Source organism: Pan paniscus, chromosome 7 (assembly GCF_029289425.2).
Source record: "Pan paniscus chromosome 7, NHGRI_mPanPan1-v2.0_pri, whole genome shotgun sequence".
In the NCBI taxonomy this organism is placed as follows: Eukaryota; Metazoa; Chordata; class Mammalia; order Primates; family Hominidae; genus Pan; species Pan paniscus.
This window is the reverse complement of record NC_073256.2, coordinates 29,286,073-29,303,293: the sequence shown is the minus strand read 5'-3', so window position 1 is coordinate 29,303,293 and position 17,221 is coordinate 29,286,073. Positions and strand designations below refer to the sequence as shown.

General features: G+C 45.8%; 1 protein-coding gene across 1 annotated transcript; it reads right to left on the bottom strand.

Annotated features, from left to right (window-relative positions):
- Nucleotides 1-212: 212 nt before the first annotated feature.
- LOC129398580 (putative gustatory receptor clone PTE01) lies at nucleotides 213-15,304 on the bottom strand. Its single transcript, XM_055116268.2, has 2 exons — nucleotides 10,618-15,304; nucleotides 213-8,680 (listed from the first exon to the last, which is right to left on the bottom strand). The coding sequence occupies exons 1-2, from the start codon at nucleotides 10,790-10,792 to the stop codon at nucleotides 7,980-7,982; spliced, it is 876 nt and encodes a 291-aa protein (XP_054972243.1). The 5' UTR covers nucleotides 10,793-15,304; the 3' UTR covers nucleotides 213-7,979.
- Between the last annotated feature and the right edge of the window lie 1,917 nt (nucleotides 15,305-17,221).

Below are 17,221 nucleotides of genomic sequence, written 5' to 3'. Positions count from 1 at the left end.
GATTGGGAGTGATCATGCAAACGCTTGCAAATTTGCACAGTGAGAGAGACAATTGTTTGGGCAGCTGCTCACTATATGAAAAGGCAATTGACCAAAAGTCTCTTACTGAGCTAACTCAATACTTTCATTTTATTTTAACTTTTGGCAGCAGGGTGCAATTAAAGGAGAGAAAGAAAACAAAGTGATAAGTGTAAGATAATGTACACACATGTGTAAAAGAAAATGACAAACAGGATCACTATTTGTCTCTTGGTTACCTCCTTGGGCTCTATGTCTCCTTCCTCAGAGAACCTCGTTTTCCTTTGTCCAGATTTGTTAGGGTGGATAATCCAGGCGCCTGCTCCCCCATGATGGAAGCCAAAGACGTCCCTGGAGCCGCCTCCCGCTGCATCCTTTCCTGCACTGCCCACATGGACACAACTCAGCCGATTAGACTTCCTCTCAGAACTTTAGTCTTGAGCAAAGGGATTAAAGGGTGAAGTGACTGAAGGTATGCCCTTCCAAACTGGTACGTGAGCTAATGGCTAAAGTTTGCCAAGCCCATCCAAGCACATTTTTTCGTAATTTTTATTTATTTATTTTTTTGAGACAGAGTCTTGCTCTGTTGCCCAGGCAGGAGTGCAGTGGCATGATCTCGATTCACTGCAACCTCTGTCTCCCGGCTTCAAAGGAGTCTCCTGTCTCAGCCTCCCCAGTAGCTGGGATTACAGGTGTATGCCACCATGCCTGGCTAATTTTTTTGTTTTTTGGGGTTTTTTTCGTATTTTTAGTAGAAACAGGGTTTCACCATGTTGGCCAGGCTGGTCTCGAAATCCTGACCTTGTGATTCGCGTGCCTCAGCCTCCCAAAGGGCTGGGATTACAAACGTGAGCCACCGCACCCAGCTTCAAAAAGTTTTAAGCAGAGCTCAGTGGTCTTAACCACAGGCACATCGGAGGAGAATTTTTGAAAAACTTTCCAGCTTCCTCAATAGGAATGGAATCCAAACTCCGAATTGATGACTCCTTTGAGGAATTCGAGAGCTGTAAGGAAAGCCAGGAACAGGGACAAGGGAGAGATGCGTCCCGAATGATCCTGTGCCAATTCTGTCTGGAATCCTTGATGTGATCTCAGCTGCCTTTTCTATACATGACACAGTGATTGTGGCACCCACTGGTCTAGCTGTGGTCTCCAAGGAACCCCCAAAGGGAAGGGCACAGTGAGCAGGGGCATCCGCCTGAGTGACGAGGATTTGAGAGGGCAGGATGGTTGCAGGGAGAGGACTTGCCAAATACCATGTGTCTGGACTTAGACTGCCTGGTTCAAATTGGACTTCACCCTTTTTGACTTCGTGATCTGGTACAAGCTACATGAAAATCCGTTGCGCTTTTTCTAGTCTGTAAAATCATCATGAAATGTGCACTAATAACGTGGAGACTATGCAGATGAAATGAAACAAGCTGCATAGAGCACAGAGCTCAGAGTCTGGCCTTTAGGAAGCCCTCAGTAAGGGTTCATGATGCCATGGTGTCTGTCGTCATCCTCTTTATCCTCATCATCACCTTCAGAATCTCTTTGTTGTTCTTAGGGAATAGTTTAGAGGGACTGATTCCCTGCTATCATGGGTGAGATGTCTATGAAAAGGACAACCAGTGGGGGAGGAAAGCAAAATTTTGAATAAGATTTCTGAGACCCCCAGCACAACCAAGAACAGAAACTGCACAGTCTGCTGAGCAGAGAGTTGCATATTGGTTTCCTCACATCTGCCCACCACACTCTCCTGTTTGTCCTGAGGATGAGGAAACAAACAAGGCTCCCGACCATCCTTCAGCACTCACTTGAAGGGGTGGCCTCCCCCTCCACAGCTGTGGGTATTTCAAGTCGTGTGGGACAAGAGACTGAGAAAAGAAATAAGACACAGAGACAAAATATGGAGAAACAACAGTGGGCCTAGGGGACCAGCGCTCAGCATACCAAGGACCTGCACTGGCACAGGCCTCTGAGTTCCCTCAGTTTTTATTGATTATTATTTTAGCAAAAAGGAATGTAGTAGGAGGGCAGGGTGATAATAAGGAGAAGGCCATCAACGAACATGTGAGCAATAGAATCTATGTCATAATGAAGTTCAAGGGAAGGTACTATGACCGGACGTGTACCTAAGCCAGATTTATGTTTCTCTCCACCCAAACATCTCAGTGGAGTAAAGAATGACAAGGCAGCATTGCTGCAAACATGTCTCGCCTCTCACCATAGGGCGGTTTTTCTCCCATCTCAGAATTGAACAAATGTACAATCGGGTTTTATGCCGAGACATTCAGTTCCCAGGGGCAGGCAGGAGACAGCGGCCTCCCTCTCTCTCAACTGCAAGAGGCTTTCCTCTTTCACTAATCCACCTCAGCACAGACCCTTTACGGGGGTCGGTCTGGGGGACGGTCAGGTCTTTCTCATCCCATGAGGCCATATTTCAGACTATCACATGGGGTGAAACCTTGGACAATACCCTGCTTTCAAGGGCAGGGCTCCTTGCGGCTTTCCACAGTGTATTGTCCCCCTGGTTTATTGAGACTAGAGAATGGCGACGACTTTTACAAAGTATACTGCTTGGAAACATCTTGTTAACAAGGCACGTTCTGCACAGCCCCAGATCCCTTAAACCTTGATTTCATACAACACATGTTTTTGTGAACTTCAGGTTGGGTCAAAGTGGCTGGGGCAAAGCTACACATTAACAACATCTCAGCAAAGCAATTGTTGAAAGTACAGGTCTTTCTCAGAATGGAGTCTCTTATGTCTTTCCTTTCTACATAGACACAGTAAGAGTCTGATCTCTCTTTCTTTTCCCTACACTCACTGAACTGCCTCTCCCCTCTGCTGGGACATGACCACGGAGAACAGGTCCACTGTCCTCCCTGCGTGGTGCACCGTGGAGGCTCAGACTGCGTCCTCAGGGCTGGCAAGAAGACAGGGTGAGACATGAGCCTCCTGATACAGGTGACGGCTGTGGAGCCCATAGGACTGCAACCTCACACTGCAGGGCTGGAGGCACAGACTGAGTATTTACTATTCTGTGGCCTGGGGGGCTGAGGCACAGAGCTCCTCATTAGCCAAAGTCTCCCAAGTTCCCCAACCTCTAAGGATTTCCTCATAATAATGCAAGAAGAAGAAGAGAAAAGTGAGTGTCTATAGAAGCTTTGGGGCTCCTCCTCTAATCAGGAGAAAGCTGGTGTGTATTCTTCGCTTCTTTCTTTTCTTTTTAAACATCCGACTGCTTTAATTTTCATCTTTTATTATCGGAAAATATACCACGTATAAATATTAAAAATTATAAATATATATAAGTTCATATAGAATGGCCAGTATAAACATTTACAATTTCCACTGTTTTTCAGTTTACAGATTAATGACATTAAGTACGTTCATATTGTTTAGCAGCCATCACCGCCATCGTCTCCGGAACAGTTTTATCTTTCAAAATGGAAATTCCACCCATTCACCAAGCTCTCCATTCCTCTCTCTTGCCCACCCCAGGGGGCCACCTTTCTAGTTTGCAACTCTATGAGTTTAACTACTCTAGACACTTGATAGATAAGTGGAATCATACTGTGTTTAATTTTTTTGTTTTGGAGACAGAGTCTTTCTCTGTCACCCAGGCTGGAGTGCAGTGGCGTGATCTCGGATCACTGCAACGTCCACATCGTGGGTTCAAGCGATTCTTGTGTCTCAGTCTCCCAAGTAGCTGGGATTACAGGCGTGCGCCACCACGCCCAGCTAATTTTTGGATTTTTAATAGAGAAGAGCTTTCACCATATTGGCCAGGCTGCTCTTCAACTCCTGACCTGAAGTGATCCGCCTGGCTCAGCCTCCCTAAGTGCTGGTGTTACAGCTGCGAGCCACTGAGCCTGGGCCTGTTTAACCTTTTGGGATTTATTTATTTCACTGACGATAATGTCTTCAAGGTTCATCCATGTTGCGGCCTGCGTCAGAAGTGCCTGTCTGTTTTTGTTTTTTGTTTTTTGTTTGTTCGTTTGACTTTGTTTTGTTTTGTGTTTCCATGGAGTCTCACTCTGTCGCACAGGCTGGAGTACAGTGGCACAATCTGGGCTCACCTCCGCTTCCCGGGTTCCAGCGATTCTTGTGCCACATCCTCCCGAGTAGCTGGGACTATAGGCACACGCCACCATGCTCATCTCATTTTTTGCATTTTCAGTAGAGACAGGGTTTCACCAAGATGGCCAGGCTGGTCTTGAATTCCTGACCTCAGGTGATCCGCCCGTCTCGGTCTTCCAAGACGCTGCGATTACAGGCGTGAGCCACCGCACCGGCCAGAAGTGCCTACCTTTTGAAGGCTGAATAGTCTTCCATTGTGTGAAGGAACTGCAGTGTGCTTTTTCATTCATCTGTCCACGAACCCTTGGGTTGCTTCCACATTTTGGCTTTTGTGAATAATGCTGCTATGAATATGGGTGTACACAAATCTGTCTTCCACTCCTGGCTTGTAATTCTTTTTGGTAGGTACCCACAAATGCAACGGCGGCAACATCTGATCATTCTGTTTCTAATTTTTCCAGTAGACGTCATACTATTTTACCCGTTCCTTCACGGTTTTACATTCCCTCCGATCAGATTCAGTCATCCCTACTTCCCTCTAGTCTCACCAATGCCTGTTTGTTTATCATATCCATCCTAATGTGTGGTGTCACATTCTTGGTTTGATTTGCGCTTCCCTATAATGAGTGATTTTGAACATCATTTTAGATGCTTATTGGCCATTACGATATCTTCTTTAGGAACACGTCTACTCGAGTCTTCTGACCACTGTTGATGGGATGCTTTGGGTTTCTTGTTGTTTAGTTCTAGCTGTTCTTTATATATGATGGATATCAGCCTCTTTTCAGATATATGCTTTGCAAATATTTTTCCTAATCCATGGGTTATCTTTTCACTCAGTTCGCCGTGGTTTTTGCTGCACAAAAGTGTCTGTCATTTAGATGTAATCCAAGGAATGTAATTTTCTTTTGTTGCCTATGCTTTTGGTGTCATATCCCAGAGAACATTGCCCAATCTGATGTCATGAAAGCATGGCCAATGTTTTCCTTTAGGCGAATGATTCTTTTAGAGCTTGGGGTGAGGTCTTTGATCCAGTTTGTGTTAATTTTTGCACCTGGTGTGACATAGGGTCCACCTTCATTCTTCTGCATGTGGAAATCAAGTTTCTCCAACACCATTTCTTGAAAAAGCTGTTTTTCCACCAATGAGCTTTCTTACCACTCATGTTAAAAATCATTTAAACATACAGGTACCAAGTTATTTCTGGGCTCCAAAATAAACAAACAACAACAGACAACAGATAAGGTTACAGCATGGCCTGGCGCGGTCGCTCACGCCTGTAATCCCAGCACTTTGGGAAGCCGAGGTGGGCGGATCACGTGAGGTCAGGAGTTGAAGACCAGCCTGACCGACAGGGAGAAACCCCCATCTCTACTACAGGCGCATGCCTATAATCCCAGCTACTCGGGAGGTGGAGGCAGGAGAATCGCTTGAACCCAGGAGACAGAGGTTGCTGTGAGCCAAGATTGCACCATGACACTCCAGCCTGGGCAACAAGAGTGAAACTCCATCTCAAAACAAAAAACAAACAAACAAAAAAAACCAGCATGACTTCAAGAGCAGAAAGAGAAGAGCTTAAAAACCAGCATAATGAGAAAGGAAGTTTCTTACCAAAGCATCTGGAAATATTCAAGAACTAAAATTTTCACACTGTACTATCAAACACTAGAATTCACTTATTCCATCTTTCTGTATTTTGGGACCCAATTATCCACTTGTCTTCATTCCCCATCCCACCCCTTTTCTTCCTAGCGTCTGCTAACCACCTTTATACTTTCCACCTTCCTGAGATTCCTTTTCTGTGTAGTTGTGTGATGGAGTCTCTTTCTGTTGCCCAGATTGGAGTACACAGGCACAATCCGGGCTCACTGCAAGCTCCGCCTCCCTAGTTCAAGTGCTTCTTGGGCCCCAGCCCTCCGAGTAGCTGAGACTAGAGGCATGCGTCACCACGCCCGGCTAATTGTTTTTTCCGTAGAGACGGCGTTTCACCATGTTGGCCAAGCGGGTCTCGAACTCCTGGACTCAAGTGATCCGTGCGACTCAGCCTCCCAGAGTGCTGGGATTACAGGTCTGAGCCACCAATCCTGGCCAAGGTTTCCTTTTTTCTTCCTACATAGAAGTGAGGATATGAAATATTTGACATTCTGTGCCTGGCTTCTTTCATTTAATATACAGACCTGCAATCTCATCCATTTTGTCTGCAGTGGAGAGGACTTTCTTCCTCTTTAGGCTGAATAATACTTCACTGGGTGTGTATACCACAGTTTCTTCATTGAAACAAATTTCTAAAGAGCAAATATTTTTAAAGTCTCGGAATGTGAAACTTCAGGGATACTGTGCCCATTTTATTCTTTTCTATTTCCCATCTTGTGTATATGCAAGTGTATAACAAAGCAGCAATTGATGTGTGTATAAATCTATAACTTCAACAAATGTAAAATGTAAATGCTAAGTGGTGGCTGGGCGCAGTCGCTCATGCCTGTAATCCCAGTACTTTGGGAGGCAGAAGCGGGCGGATCACCTGAGGTCGGGAGTTCAAGACCAGCCTGACCAAAATGGAGAAACGCTGTCTCTACTAACAATACAAAAAAAAAAAAAAAGATAGCCAGGCATGGTAGTGCATGCCTGTAATCCCAGCTACTTGGAAGGCTGAGACAGGAGAATTGCTTGAATACGGGAGGCAGAGGTTGCAGTGAGCCGAGACTGTGCCATTGAACTCCAGCCTGGGCAACAAGAGTGAAACTCTGACTCAAAAAAAAAAAAAAAAAAAAAAAAAAAAAAAAAAAGACAAGAAGGAAATAGAAAATGCGAAATGGTAAGAAAAAACAGCATAATAAACATTTGTGTGGTGTTGATGGACAATGCATTTGAAGATAATATTTGAAGAAATCATACTACAATTAATTTCTGTTCTTATTCATTGGAGCTTCATGCCTCTAAAATCTTCGTCATTGGAACTACCTCTGGTGCTTTAAAAGAAAAAAAAAAAAAAATCCACCTACTCACACAGGTGCAAGGAAATCAGAATCTCAAGTATTGAGGCCCAGGCCTCACCATGCGTAAGCTCCCCAGGTGATTTGACTCAAAGCCAAGATTGAGGAACGGCGACATGGATCTCTACACAGAACCTGCCTAAATAGATTCTCTAGAAGCAGTTTATAAAGAAATTCCACATGAACTGTGGAAGAGGATATGAATTTGATGTACAGTATGTCCTCACTTAACATCTTTGAAAGTCTCTTGGAAACTTCACCTTGAAGCAAAATTATGTATAGTGAAACCACTTATTTTTCATCAACAGTATAACTACACAACTTTGAACAACGAGTTGTGTTGGAGGACCTTCTGTACATTGTTTCCATAAAGTCAGTTTTCAGGGAATTCCGAAACGAAGTGAGGACTTCGTGTATATAAAGTGATGGTTGTGATTCCACCTGGATGACAAGGTTATTGCTCAGAGACTAAAAGAGGCCGCCTAGGTATGGAGGATTCTGTCATGAGGTTTCTGATAAACCAAGGATCCCAGAATCCTCACCCATTCCAGTTAAAGGCATAAAGAAGAAAGCAATATTCACAAAGGAAATGCGGAAAGGAATAAAAGCCATCAAGCCACAAAAATAATGTGACTAAGGGGCAGGATTTGCAGATGTAGAGATTTAATGTGGTTACCCTTTCTCACTCACACAAGAAAAAGGATGGAACAGATCATGAGATTCGACTGTTTTGCTGTGCAGCCTCCGCAGGGCACTTTGTATGTCCCTGTTTCTCAGGCTGTAGATGAAAAGGTTCAGCATGAGGGTGACCACAGCGTACATCACTGATGCCACCACACCATTCCTGGGGGGTGGTGACACAGCTGAAGCCAGGTACATGCCAATGCCTGCTCCATAAAATCAGCAAACAGCCGCTAGGTGAGAGCCATAGGTGGAGAAGGCTTTATACTTCCCATCTGACGATGACATCCTTAGAATGGAGGGGAAAATTTTATAGTAAGACAAGAGGATCCCTGAAATGGGAAGAAAACCAGACATAGTACTATCAAAATATATGAATATGCTATTGATGACGCTGTCAGAACAAGCAAGTTTGAGAAGATGAGAGGGGTCACAGACAGAATTAGAGATTTCCACATTCTTGATGCTGGTGAATTGTAACACAATCCAACTGTGCAGCTGGGAATCCAACAGGCTAAGGAAAAAGGACACCAAAACGAAGAAGACACAGAGGTGAGGATTCACGATGACTGGGTAGTGCAGAGGGCAACAGATGGCTAGAAAGCAGTCATAGGCCATCAAAGTCAGGAGCATGCCTTCTATACATGCAAAAAGGAGCAAGAAAGAAATCTGTGTCAGGCAGACTGCATGAGAGATGACTCTGCTATGCGCCGGCATGTCCACAATCATCTTGGGAACCGTGGCCGAGGTGAAACCGATGTCAGCCCAGCACATGTTGGAGAGGAAGAAGTACTTGGGGGTGTGGAGGGGGGAGTCAGAGCTGACAGCCAGGATGCTGAGCAGGTTCCTCAGCACCGTGACCAGATACATGGACAGGGACAGGGACAGCAAAGCGAGGACCGGCTGCAGTTCTGGATCCTCTGAGAGTCCCAGGAGGAGGAATTCTCAGACACCTGTGAGATTCTGTGGCCCTGTGTGTCTTGGACACCTTGAGAAGGAAAGAGGATTGGAAAAATAAAAGATAAAAACCAGCCCTTAATGCTGGATGCAAGCAATTCACAAGGAACATCTTCACACTTGCGGACCATACACCGCCAGCAATGTTTCTCCGTTGTGACAATTCCAAAAATCTCAGAATTATTACGTGATTTACTTTTTTGCTATATGAGGCTTTCAGTACATACTACTTTAGAGAAAAACCACGGAAGAATATTAGAAGACCAAAACGTCATATATAACAAATCCGTGATCTCCGTAAAATATGGCCCTACTCTTTTCAGAAAAAATACAATGCAATGAAAATGTCCTTCTCTCTTTTAGAAAAAGATCTCAGTCTAATTGAAAGAAATTAAGAAGCCGTGAAATACACTCTACTTTATTCTGACACCGTACTACAACTTCCATTGATGTAGAATATGTAAAAGGACGACACAAGAGCAAGGACCCCATTAGCTGAAAACGAAATCGAAACTTATAGTTCTCAATCGTAAGACCTTTTCACATGCCTGTCACTTTTCATATTTATTATCATCCTTCAGTTTTCTGACATAGTTTCTTCATAAAAGTACATGCACACTCAAAAATGGGAGCTGTGTTTCCAAATGAATTGAATCTATAACTCTTGGCCCAGCACCATGGCTCACACCTGTAATCCCAGCACTTTGGGCAGCCGAGGCTGATGGATCATCTGAGGTCAGGAGTTCCAGACCAGCCTGGCCAACGTGGTGAAACCCCATCTCCAGTGAAAATAAAAAAAAATTAGCCGGGTGTGGTGGCGGGTAACCCTAGCTACTCGGGAGGCTGAAGCTGGAGAATCCCTTAGAACATGGAAGGCAGAGATTGGATACCCTGTGATAGGATTTTTGATATCCTAGGGAGATATTGCTCCTGACAGTAGAGTGGGCGTACACCCTGTGATATTATTTGTAATATCCTAGAAAGATATTGCTCCTAATATCACGGTGGCTCTACACCCTGTGATCTTAATTGTAATATCCTACAGAGATCTTACTCCTAATAATACAGTGGGTGTACACCCTGTGATATTATTCATAATATATCACAGAGATACGACTCCTGATATCACAGTGAGTGTACACCATGTTTGCACACCCTGTGATCTTATTTGTAAAAACTTAGAAAAATATTACAGCTAACATCAAGGTGGGTGTACACCTTGCGATGTTATTTATTATCTACTAGGTAAATATTACTCCTAATATCACATTCAGTGTACACCATGTGTGTACAGACTGTGAAATTATTCGTAATACCCTAGGAAGATATTTCTCCTCATATCACAGTGTGTGTATACCATGAGAGATTTTTTTTTCTAATATCCAGCGGGGGAGAGGTTGATATTGCTTCCAATATCACAGAAGGAGTACACCCCCCTGTGATATTTTTCCTAATATCCAGGAAAGGAGAGGATGACATTATTCGCAATATCACTGGGGGTGTACCACCTCCCGCCGGGATATTGTTCTTAATATCCGGAGGTGGAGAGAATGATGTTACTCCCAATAACACAGGGGGTGTACACCACCCCTGTTTGTAAACACCCCCTATGATATTGTTCCAAATGGCCTGTGAAATAGTAAACGTGACTCCCATTTTCGCGGGGGGTGTTCAGCTCTGATGATATTGTTTTCTAACATCCAGGGAAAGAGAGTATGCGATTACTCCCAATATCGCACGGGTTGTACACCCTTTTGTGTTTTGTGCCCAATATCCAGGAAAATAGAGGATGATATTACTCCCAATATCGAAGTAATTGTACAGCACCCCTGTGATATTCTTCCTAATATCCAGAAAGGAAAAGAATGATATTACTCCCAACAGTGTAGGAAACGTATACCCGCGCTGTGATATCTTTCCCAGTATCCAGATGGGGAGAGGATTATATTACTTCCAATGTGGCAGGGTGTGTACACTCCCTCTGTGATGTCATTGCTAACATCCAGGTTTGGGGAGGACGACATTACTCCCAATATCGCAGGGAGAGTACATCCCCCCGTGACCTTGTTAGTCATTTCCTGGGTGGAGAGGATGATCTTACTCCCAATATCGCAGGGGGTGTACACTCCCCTGTGAAAATCTTCCTATATTCAGAGGGAGAGAGGATGATGTTACTCCCAGTACCTCAGGGGGTTTCTACAGCCCTGTGATACTCTTCGTAATATCCACAGGGAGAGAGGATGATATTACTCCCAATATCGCAGGGGGTGTATACCCCTCCTGTAATATTGTTCTGAATACCCTGGGAGGGAGAGGATAAGGTTACGTTGAATATCACAGGGAATGTACACCCTCCCCCTCTGATACCCTTCCTAGTGTCCAGGGGAAGAGAGGAAAATTTCACTCCCAATATCACAGAGGTAGTACACCCCACCTGTGATGTTGTTCCCAATATGCAAGGGGGGAGAGGATGATACTACTCTCAATATCGCAGGGCTGTTCACATCCCCAGTGACATTTTTTCCTAATATCTAGGGCAGAGACAATTTTATGACAACAAAGGTCGCAGGGTCTGTACATCCCTTCCTGATATTGTTCCTAATATCCAGGGGGGAAGAGGATGATATCAAATATGAAAGGGGGTGTACATCCCCCACCCCTATGATATTGTTCTTAATAATCGTGAGGGGAGACGATGATATTTCTCCAAATATCGCAGGGGTTGTTCACAACCCCCAGTGATATTGTTTCTGATATCCGGGGGGGTAGAAAATCATATTACTTCCAATATTGCGAGCGATGTATACCCCACCTGAAATATGGCACCGAATATCCAAAGAGGGAGAGGATGGTATTCATACCAATATCGAAGTGTGTGTCCACGCCCCTTATGATATGGTTTTTAGTATCCAGTGGGCGGGAGGATGATATTAGTCCCAACATCCCAGAGGGTGTATACTACTCCTGTGATATTGTTCCTAACCTCCAGAGGGGAGAGGATGATATCACTCCCAATATCTCAGAAGTTGTATATTCCCCGTGATATTGTTCATCATATCCAGGGAGGCGCAGGATGACATTCCATTGAATTTCACGACAGGCCTACACGCACAGTGTGATACTGTTCCTACTATCCAAGAAGGAAGAGGATGATATTACTCCCAATAAAGCAGTGGGTGTACATCACCCCTGTGTTGTTGTCTGTAATATCCGGGGCCGGGGGAGGAGGGGAGAGGATAACATTCCCTCAAATTTAGCAGGTGGTTTGACGCGCCTTGTGGTGTTGTTTTAAATATCCAGCGGGGAAGACAATAGTACTATTTTTGATAGTCCGATTCATCTGCTCCACCTTTCCGGAACTCTGAGGCCGGGAGGCAGCATGCAGGTTCCGTGTGATCCCCAATACCTTTGCCATCTTCTGTATCAAGGCAGCCAAAAACGCAGGCCTGTTGTCTGAACCGATACGTAAGCGCGGTCGAAATCTAGGCATCACATCTCGAAGAAGCACAGGGGTTACTTCACGAGCTTTCTCAGTTCGTGTTGGATAGGCCTCCACCCACCCAGAGTAGGTACGCCCAAGAACTGGTACATACTTGTTACCTCCACACTTTGGCATCTCTGTGAAGTCTACCTAGAGACCTTCAAAGGGGGCTGCTCCATAAGCTCGTATGCCGGGCGGAACGGCTAGACCTTGCCTCGCATCATGCTGTCGGCAGGTAACACACCGCTGCCTCACCGTTTTGGCAAGGGCTGACAAAGGCGAGATGTAGAAATACCGGCCTAACAACTTTTCCAGTGACTCCTGACCTCGATGGGTGGTTTCTTGCACAGCCAGTACAACTGCATCTCCTAGCAGCTGTGGCACAGCTACTCTCCCATCTGGTAACCGAATCCATCCTTCCTCCATCACTTGTCCTTCCCTCTACCTGGAGAAAGTCCTTTTCTTCTTTAGAAGAAGGAGATCCAAGATCAGGTGCTTGAGGGAGCACTGATGCCCAGAAGGGGGCAGATGCTGCTTTTCGAGCCTCTGAGTCAGCGCGGGAATTCCCCAAACCCAGCAAGAGGGAAGCTTGCTGGTGTCCTCTGCAATGCCTAACTGCCACCTTGTGGGGTTTCCATACTGCTTCTAATGATTACAGGATTTCTTCTTGATATTTTCTGTCTTTTCCCCCAGAGTTCAATAGGCCCTTTTCTTTCTATCACGCTCAATGCACTTGAAGGGTTAAAAAGACATACCGAGAATCAGTGTAAATGTTGACAGTCTCACCCTCACTGAGTTCTAAAGCCCCAGTGAAAGCAATGAGTTCAGCTTTCTGGGCTGAAGTGGCCTGGGGCAACGATCTGGCTTCAACAACCGTGTCCAGGGTTATCACTGCATACCCTGCACCTCTCTCTCCTTGGGGGTTGAAGAAGCTGCTCCCATCTACGTATAGTTCCCAGTCTACTGATGCCCAAGGCTGGTCCCGGAGATCAGGTCTGCTAGAGTCAATTGAGTCCAACACTTCTACACAATCAGGCTCGACAGGGCTCTCTGATACCGGCAGCAAGGTGGCGGGGTGTAGGGTGCTGCAAACTTCAGTGGTTATACGGGGATTTTCACAGAGCAAAGTTTGGTACTTGGTCAGTCTGGCATTCGTTAGCCAATGATGTTCTTTAGTATTCATTAAAAGTCACCACAGCACGGGAGGCCTTTATGTTCAGGTTTCGCCCAAGAGTCAGCTTATTTGCTTCTTGTACTAGCAGGGCAGTTGCTGCCAAGGCCCTCCTACAGGGAGGCCATCCTTTAGAGACCCCGTCTAGTTGTTGAGAGAGGTAGGCCACCGGCCTCGGCCAGAGCCCCACAGTTTGGGTTCAAAGTCCAGCTGCCATCTTTTCTCTCTCTGATGTATACAATGGAAAAGGCTTTGTCAGATCGGGTAGCCTCAGGGCTGGGGCTGCCAGAAGTTTTTCCTTTAACTCATGAAAGACTTGCTGTTGTTGGGATCCACATTCCAAAGTTTCCCGGTCCCCGCCCCCTTCGTGACTTCATACAAAAACTTGGCTAATACTGCAAAGTTTGGTATCCACTGTCTACAAAGCCCCACAGCTCCTAAGAATTCTCTCACCTGCCTTCTGCTCTTAGGCTCCGCTAGATGGCAAATGACCTGCTTTCTTTCTGATCCTGGGCTGCGTTCCGACCCCTGTCGGATAGTAAATCCCAAGTAACGTACCTGCTGTCGGCAGATCTGAGCTTCCTTCTTGGACACCTTCTACCCACAGTCCTCCAGGTGCTGGTGTAGGGCATCTGTTCCCTTGGCACACCCGACTGCGGTGGGGTGTCCCAGCAGAAGGTCATCAACCTACTGGAGCAACACGCAGCCTAGGTCTCTGCTGGGAAACTTCTGGAGGTCTCGAGCCCATGCCTCCCCAAAGATGGTGGGGGAGTTCTTGAACCCTTGGGGAAGTCCGGTCCAAGTGTACTGAGTAGTGACACGTGACTCCGGATCTTCCCACTGAAAGGCAAACAGCTGCTGCCTCTCAAGGGCTAATCTGATAGGAAAGAAAGCGTCTTTCAGGTCCAAGCAGGTGAACCAGCTGTCCTCAGCTGGCGGCAACCACAACAATGTGGACGAGTTAGGTACTGATGGATGTAAAGTCAGTGTGGCTTGATGAAGCAAGCGCAAATCCTGTACCGGCCGGTAGTCCTTGGTCCGTGGCTTGGGAACAGGCAGGAGGGGAGTGTTCCATGGACACTGACAAGGAACAATCATTCCAAAAGTTCTTAGGTGCTTGAGACGGACCTGGATACCTTGAAGGGATTCTCTGGGTACGGGCTCCTGTTTTTGCCTCACCGGCTGGACCCCAGTCTTAACTGGCCAATCCCAGAGGGTTCTCTTCTGCCCGTACTCTTGGCCACTGCTTAGCCAGAGCTGGTCTTCTCTCTTGGTCTGGCTCAGTTCAGAAAAGTCTCCATTCCTCCTCTCGGGGGACCATAAGCGTCATAATGACTCCCATTCTGGGTAACTTTAGCAGTGAAGAGCCGTGCTCTGTGAAAGAGGCAGTGTCTCTCAGCTTGCTGAGCAAGTCCCTTCCCGAAAAGGTCAAGAGACAGTCAGGCATGTACCAAAACTGATGAATGACTTTATGTCCTCCTACAGTACAAGTCCGAGGCAAGCAGAAAGCTTGCTTTGCTGAAACCCCCGTGGCTCCGATGACCTCAATAGTCTTTTTGGATTAGGGGGCGACCGGGGCGGTTACTAGCCAATGTTCAGCACCGCTATCTACAAGAAAGTCAATGTCTCCACCCCCGACTGTCATTCTGACCAGAAGTCAGAATGGGGACGCTTGAGCCCGGTCTCCCTCAGTCCAAGAACCCTTCTTCCAGGTTGAGCACGGCCCCTTCCTCCTTGTCTGGGGCCTCCTGCTCTGAGTCACCTTGTTTTCTTTTGAGCTCAGGGCATTTGTTCTTCCACTGTCCTATTTCTTTACAATCAGCACACTTGTTACGCTGCAAACTCTGACAGCCAAGCTGAGTTTCTTTCCCAGGGCCCCCCTTCCCTTGCCTCTTTGGGGGGGCCCCTCTGATTGCTGAAGCTGACAAACAGGTCGGCGTGTCGCCGGGCCTGACGTTCATTCTCTCTGCGGTTTTCCTTACGGCTTACTGCATCCCTGTTTACAAACACCTGGCTAGCTATTTCTAGTAATTGGGATGGATTCATGCCTGCAAGCCCAGTCTGTTTCTGCAGTTTTCTTCTCATGTCTTCTGAGCTTTGATGGACTAAAGCCATGTGAATCATGCGCTGATTTTCAGGGCTATCGGAATCAAAGGGAGTATACATATGATAGGCCTCACACATTCTCTCGTAGAATTGTGCTGGACATTCTTCTTTTCACTGAATGACTTCAGAGAGCTTGTTAACGTTTGTGGCCTTCTGAGCTCCCCTCATTAGTCCTTCGAACAGAGCTTCCCTGTCTCTGTTTAGCCTTTGCATATCCTCTCTTTCATGTGGGTCCAACGGGGGGTCGGTTCCGGGCAACTGGGTCCTTCCATACTCTTGGGGCTTTGATAATCAGCTGCTGCATGTTCCTCTAGCCACTTAGTTGCTGCTGGGAGGACTCTCCACCTTTCTTCGCTGTTAAAGAGGAAAATGAGCAACTGGTGCCAATCAGCCCAGGTGTGGTTGTGGGTCTGGATAACAGTTTGGAGCAAATCAATTAGGGCTTGTGGCTTCTCGGTATAGGGCGGTGAACTGTTTTTCCAGTTGAGAAGGTCGACGCAGGTGAAGGGCTGGTACCCAAAAACACGGCTTTCCACCACATGAGCATTTTCATTTATCCCAGTCTACCGCTGCTCCCTCAGGGGCATTTGTGTCCCCGTTTTGGGTCGTAAACGAGCTGCCGAGGAAGGCGTGGAATGGCGCAATGCTACTTACCGCAATTAATAATCTCAATTATTAATTGACACTAATAATTATCAATATTAAGAACCAATAATATAATTTTTAAAATCAATACCGATACTAATGATAATTAATGTTAAATAGTTATACTAACGATAACAATACATGATTAATATTAATGATTAATGATGCCTGATATCAATAACTGATATTGATCTTATTCATTAGAAAACAGTAATATTAGCTCCTAATAATTAACATTAATATTAATAATCTGAAAACTTTTTATTAGCAATTATTTCTTAATATTAATATTAATATCGGCCATTCATATTCATGTTCATAAAAAATAAGGGATAATTCACAGTAATATTACTCCCTAATACCTCAGTGGGTGTACACCCACCTGTGATATTTCTCGTAATGTTCAGGGAGGGAGAGAGCATGATATTACGTTCAATATCGCAGTAGGTGTACACCCAGCCTGTGATATTGATCCGAATATAATCTCCAGGGGGTGGAGTATGACATTACTCCCAATATAGCACTGGGTGTGCATACACCCGGTGATTTTGTTCCTAATATTAACGGAAGAAGAGAATGCTGTTACTCCCAACATCGTAGGAAGGGTACACCCCCGTGTGAGATGGTCCTTAATAACATTCCAAGGCGGAGGGGGTGATATGACTACATATATGGCAGAAAGTGGACACCCCCAAGGATATTGTTCCCGCAATCCTGGAGGGAAGAGGATGATATTACTTTCAGTATCACAGAAGGTGAACATGCCCACACTGATACTGTTTCTAATTGCAACGTGGGAGAGGAGGATATGACACGCGATATCCCACTGAGTAGAAACACCGCTGTGATACTGCTGTTCATATTCAGGGAGGAAGAGGATGATATGACTCCCAATACAGACGGCTGTACAACCTCTGTACACCGGGGTGTACACTGGTGGGTGAAACAGTTCATAATCTCCAGAGCGGGAGACGATATTACTCACAATATGATAAACAGGATGTGAGTCCACCGCGGATCCTAAAAACCAGGGTGTCCAGAGGGGCTGGCTCTTACTCTCCGCATCGCGGGGCGTGCCTCACACCCCTGCGATGGGAGTCC

Bases quoted from the DNA above. Each gene is read 5' to 3' on its own strand.
- LOC129398580 (XM_055116268.2), bottom strand. From the start codon at position 10,792: ATGACTAACAAGGTCACGGGGGGATGTACTCTCCCTGCGATATTGGGA. The intron at 8,681-10,617 runs GTATACGTTTCC...TGGGACTCTCAG, and splicing joins GGAAAGATATCACAGCGCGG to AGGATCCAGAACTGCAGCCG.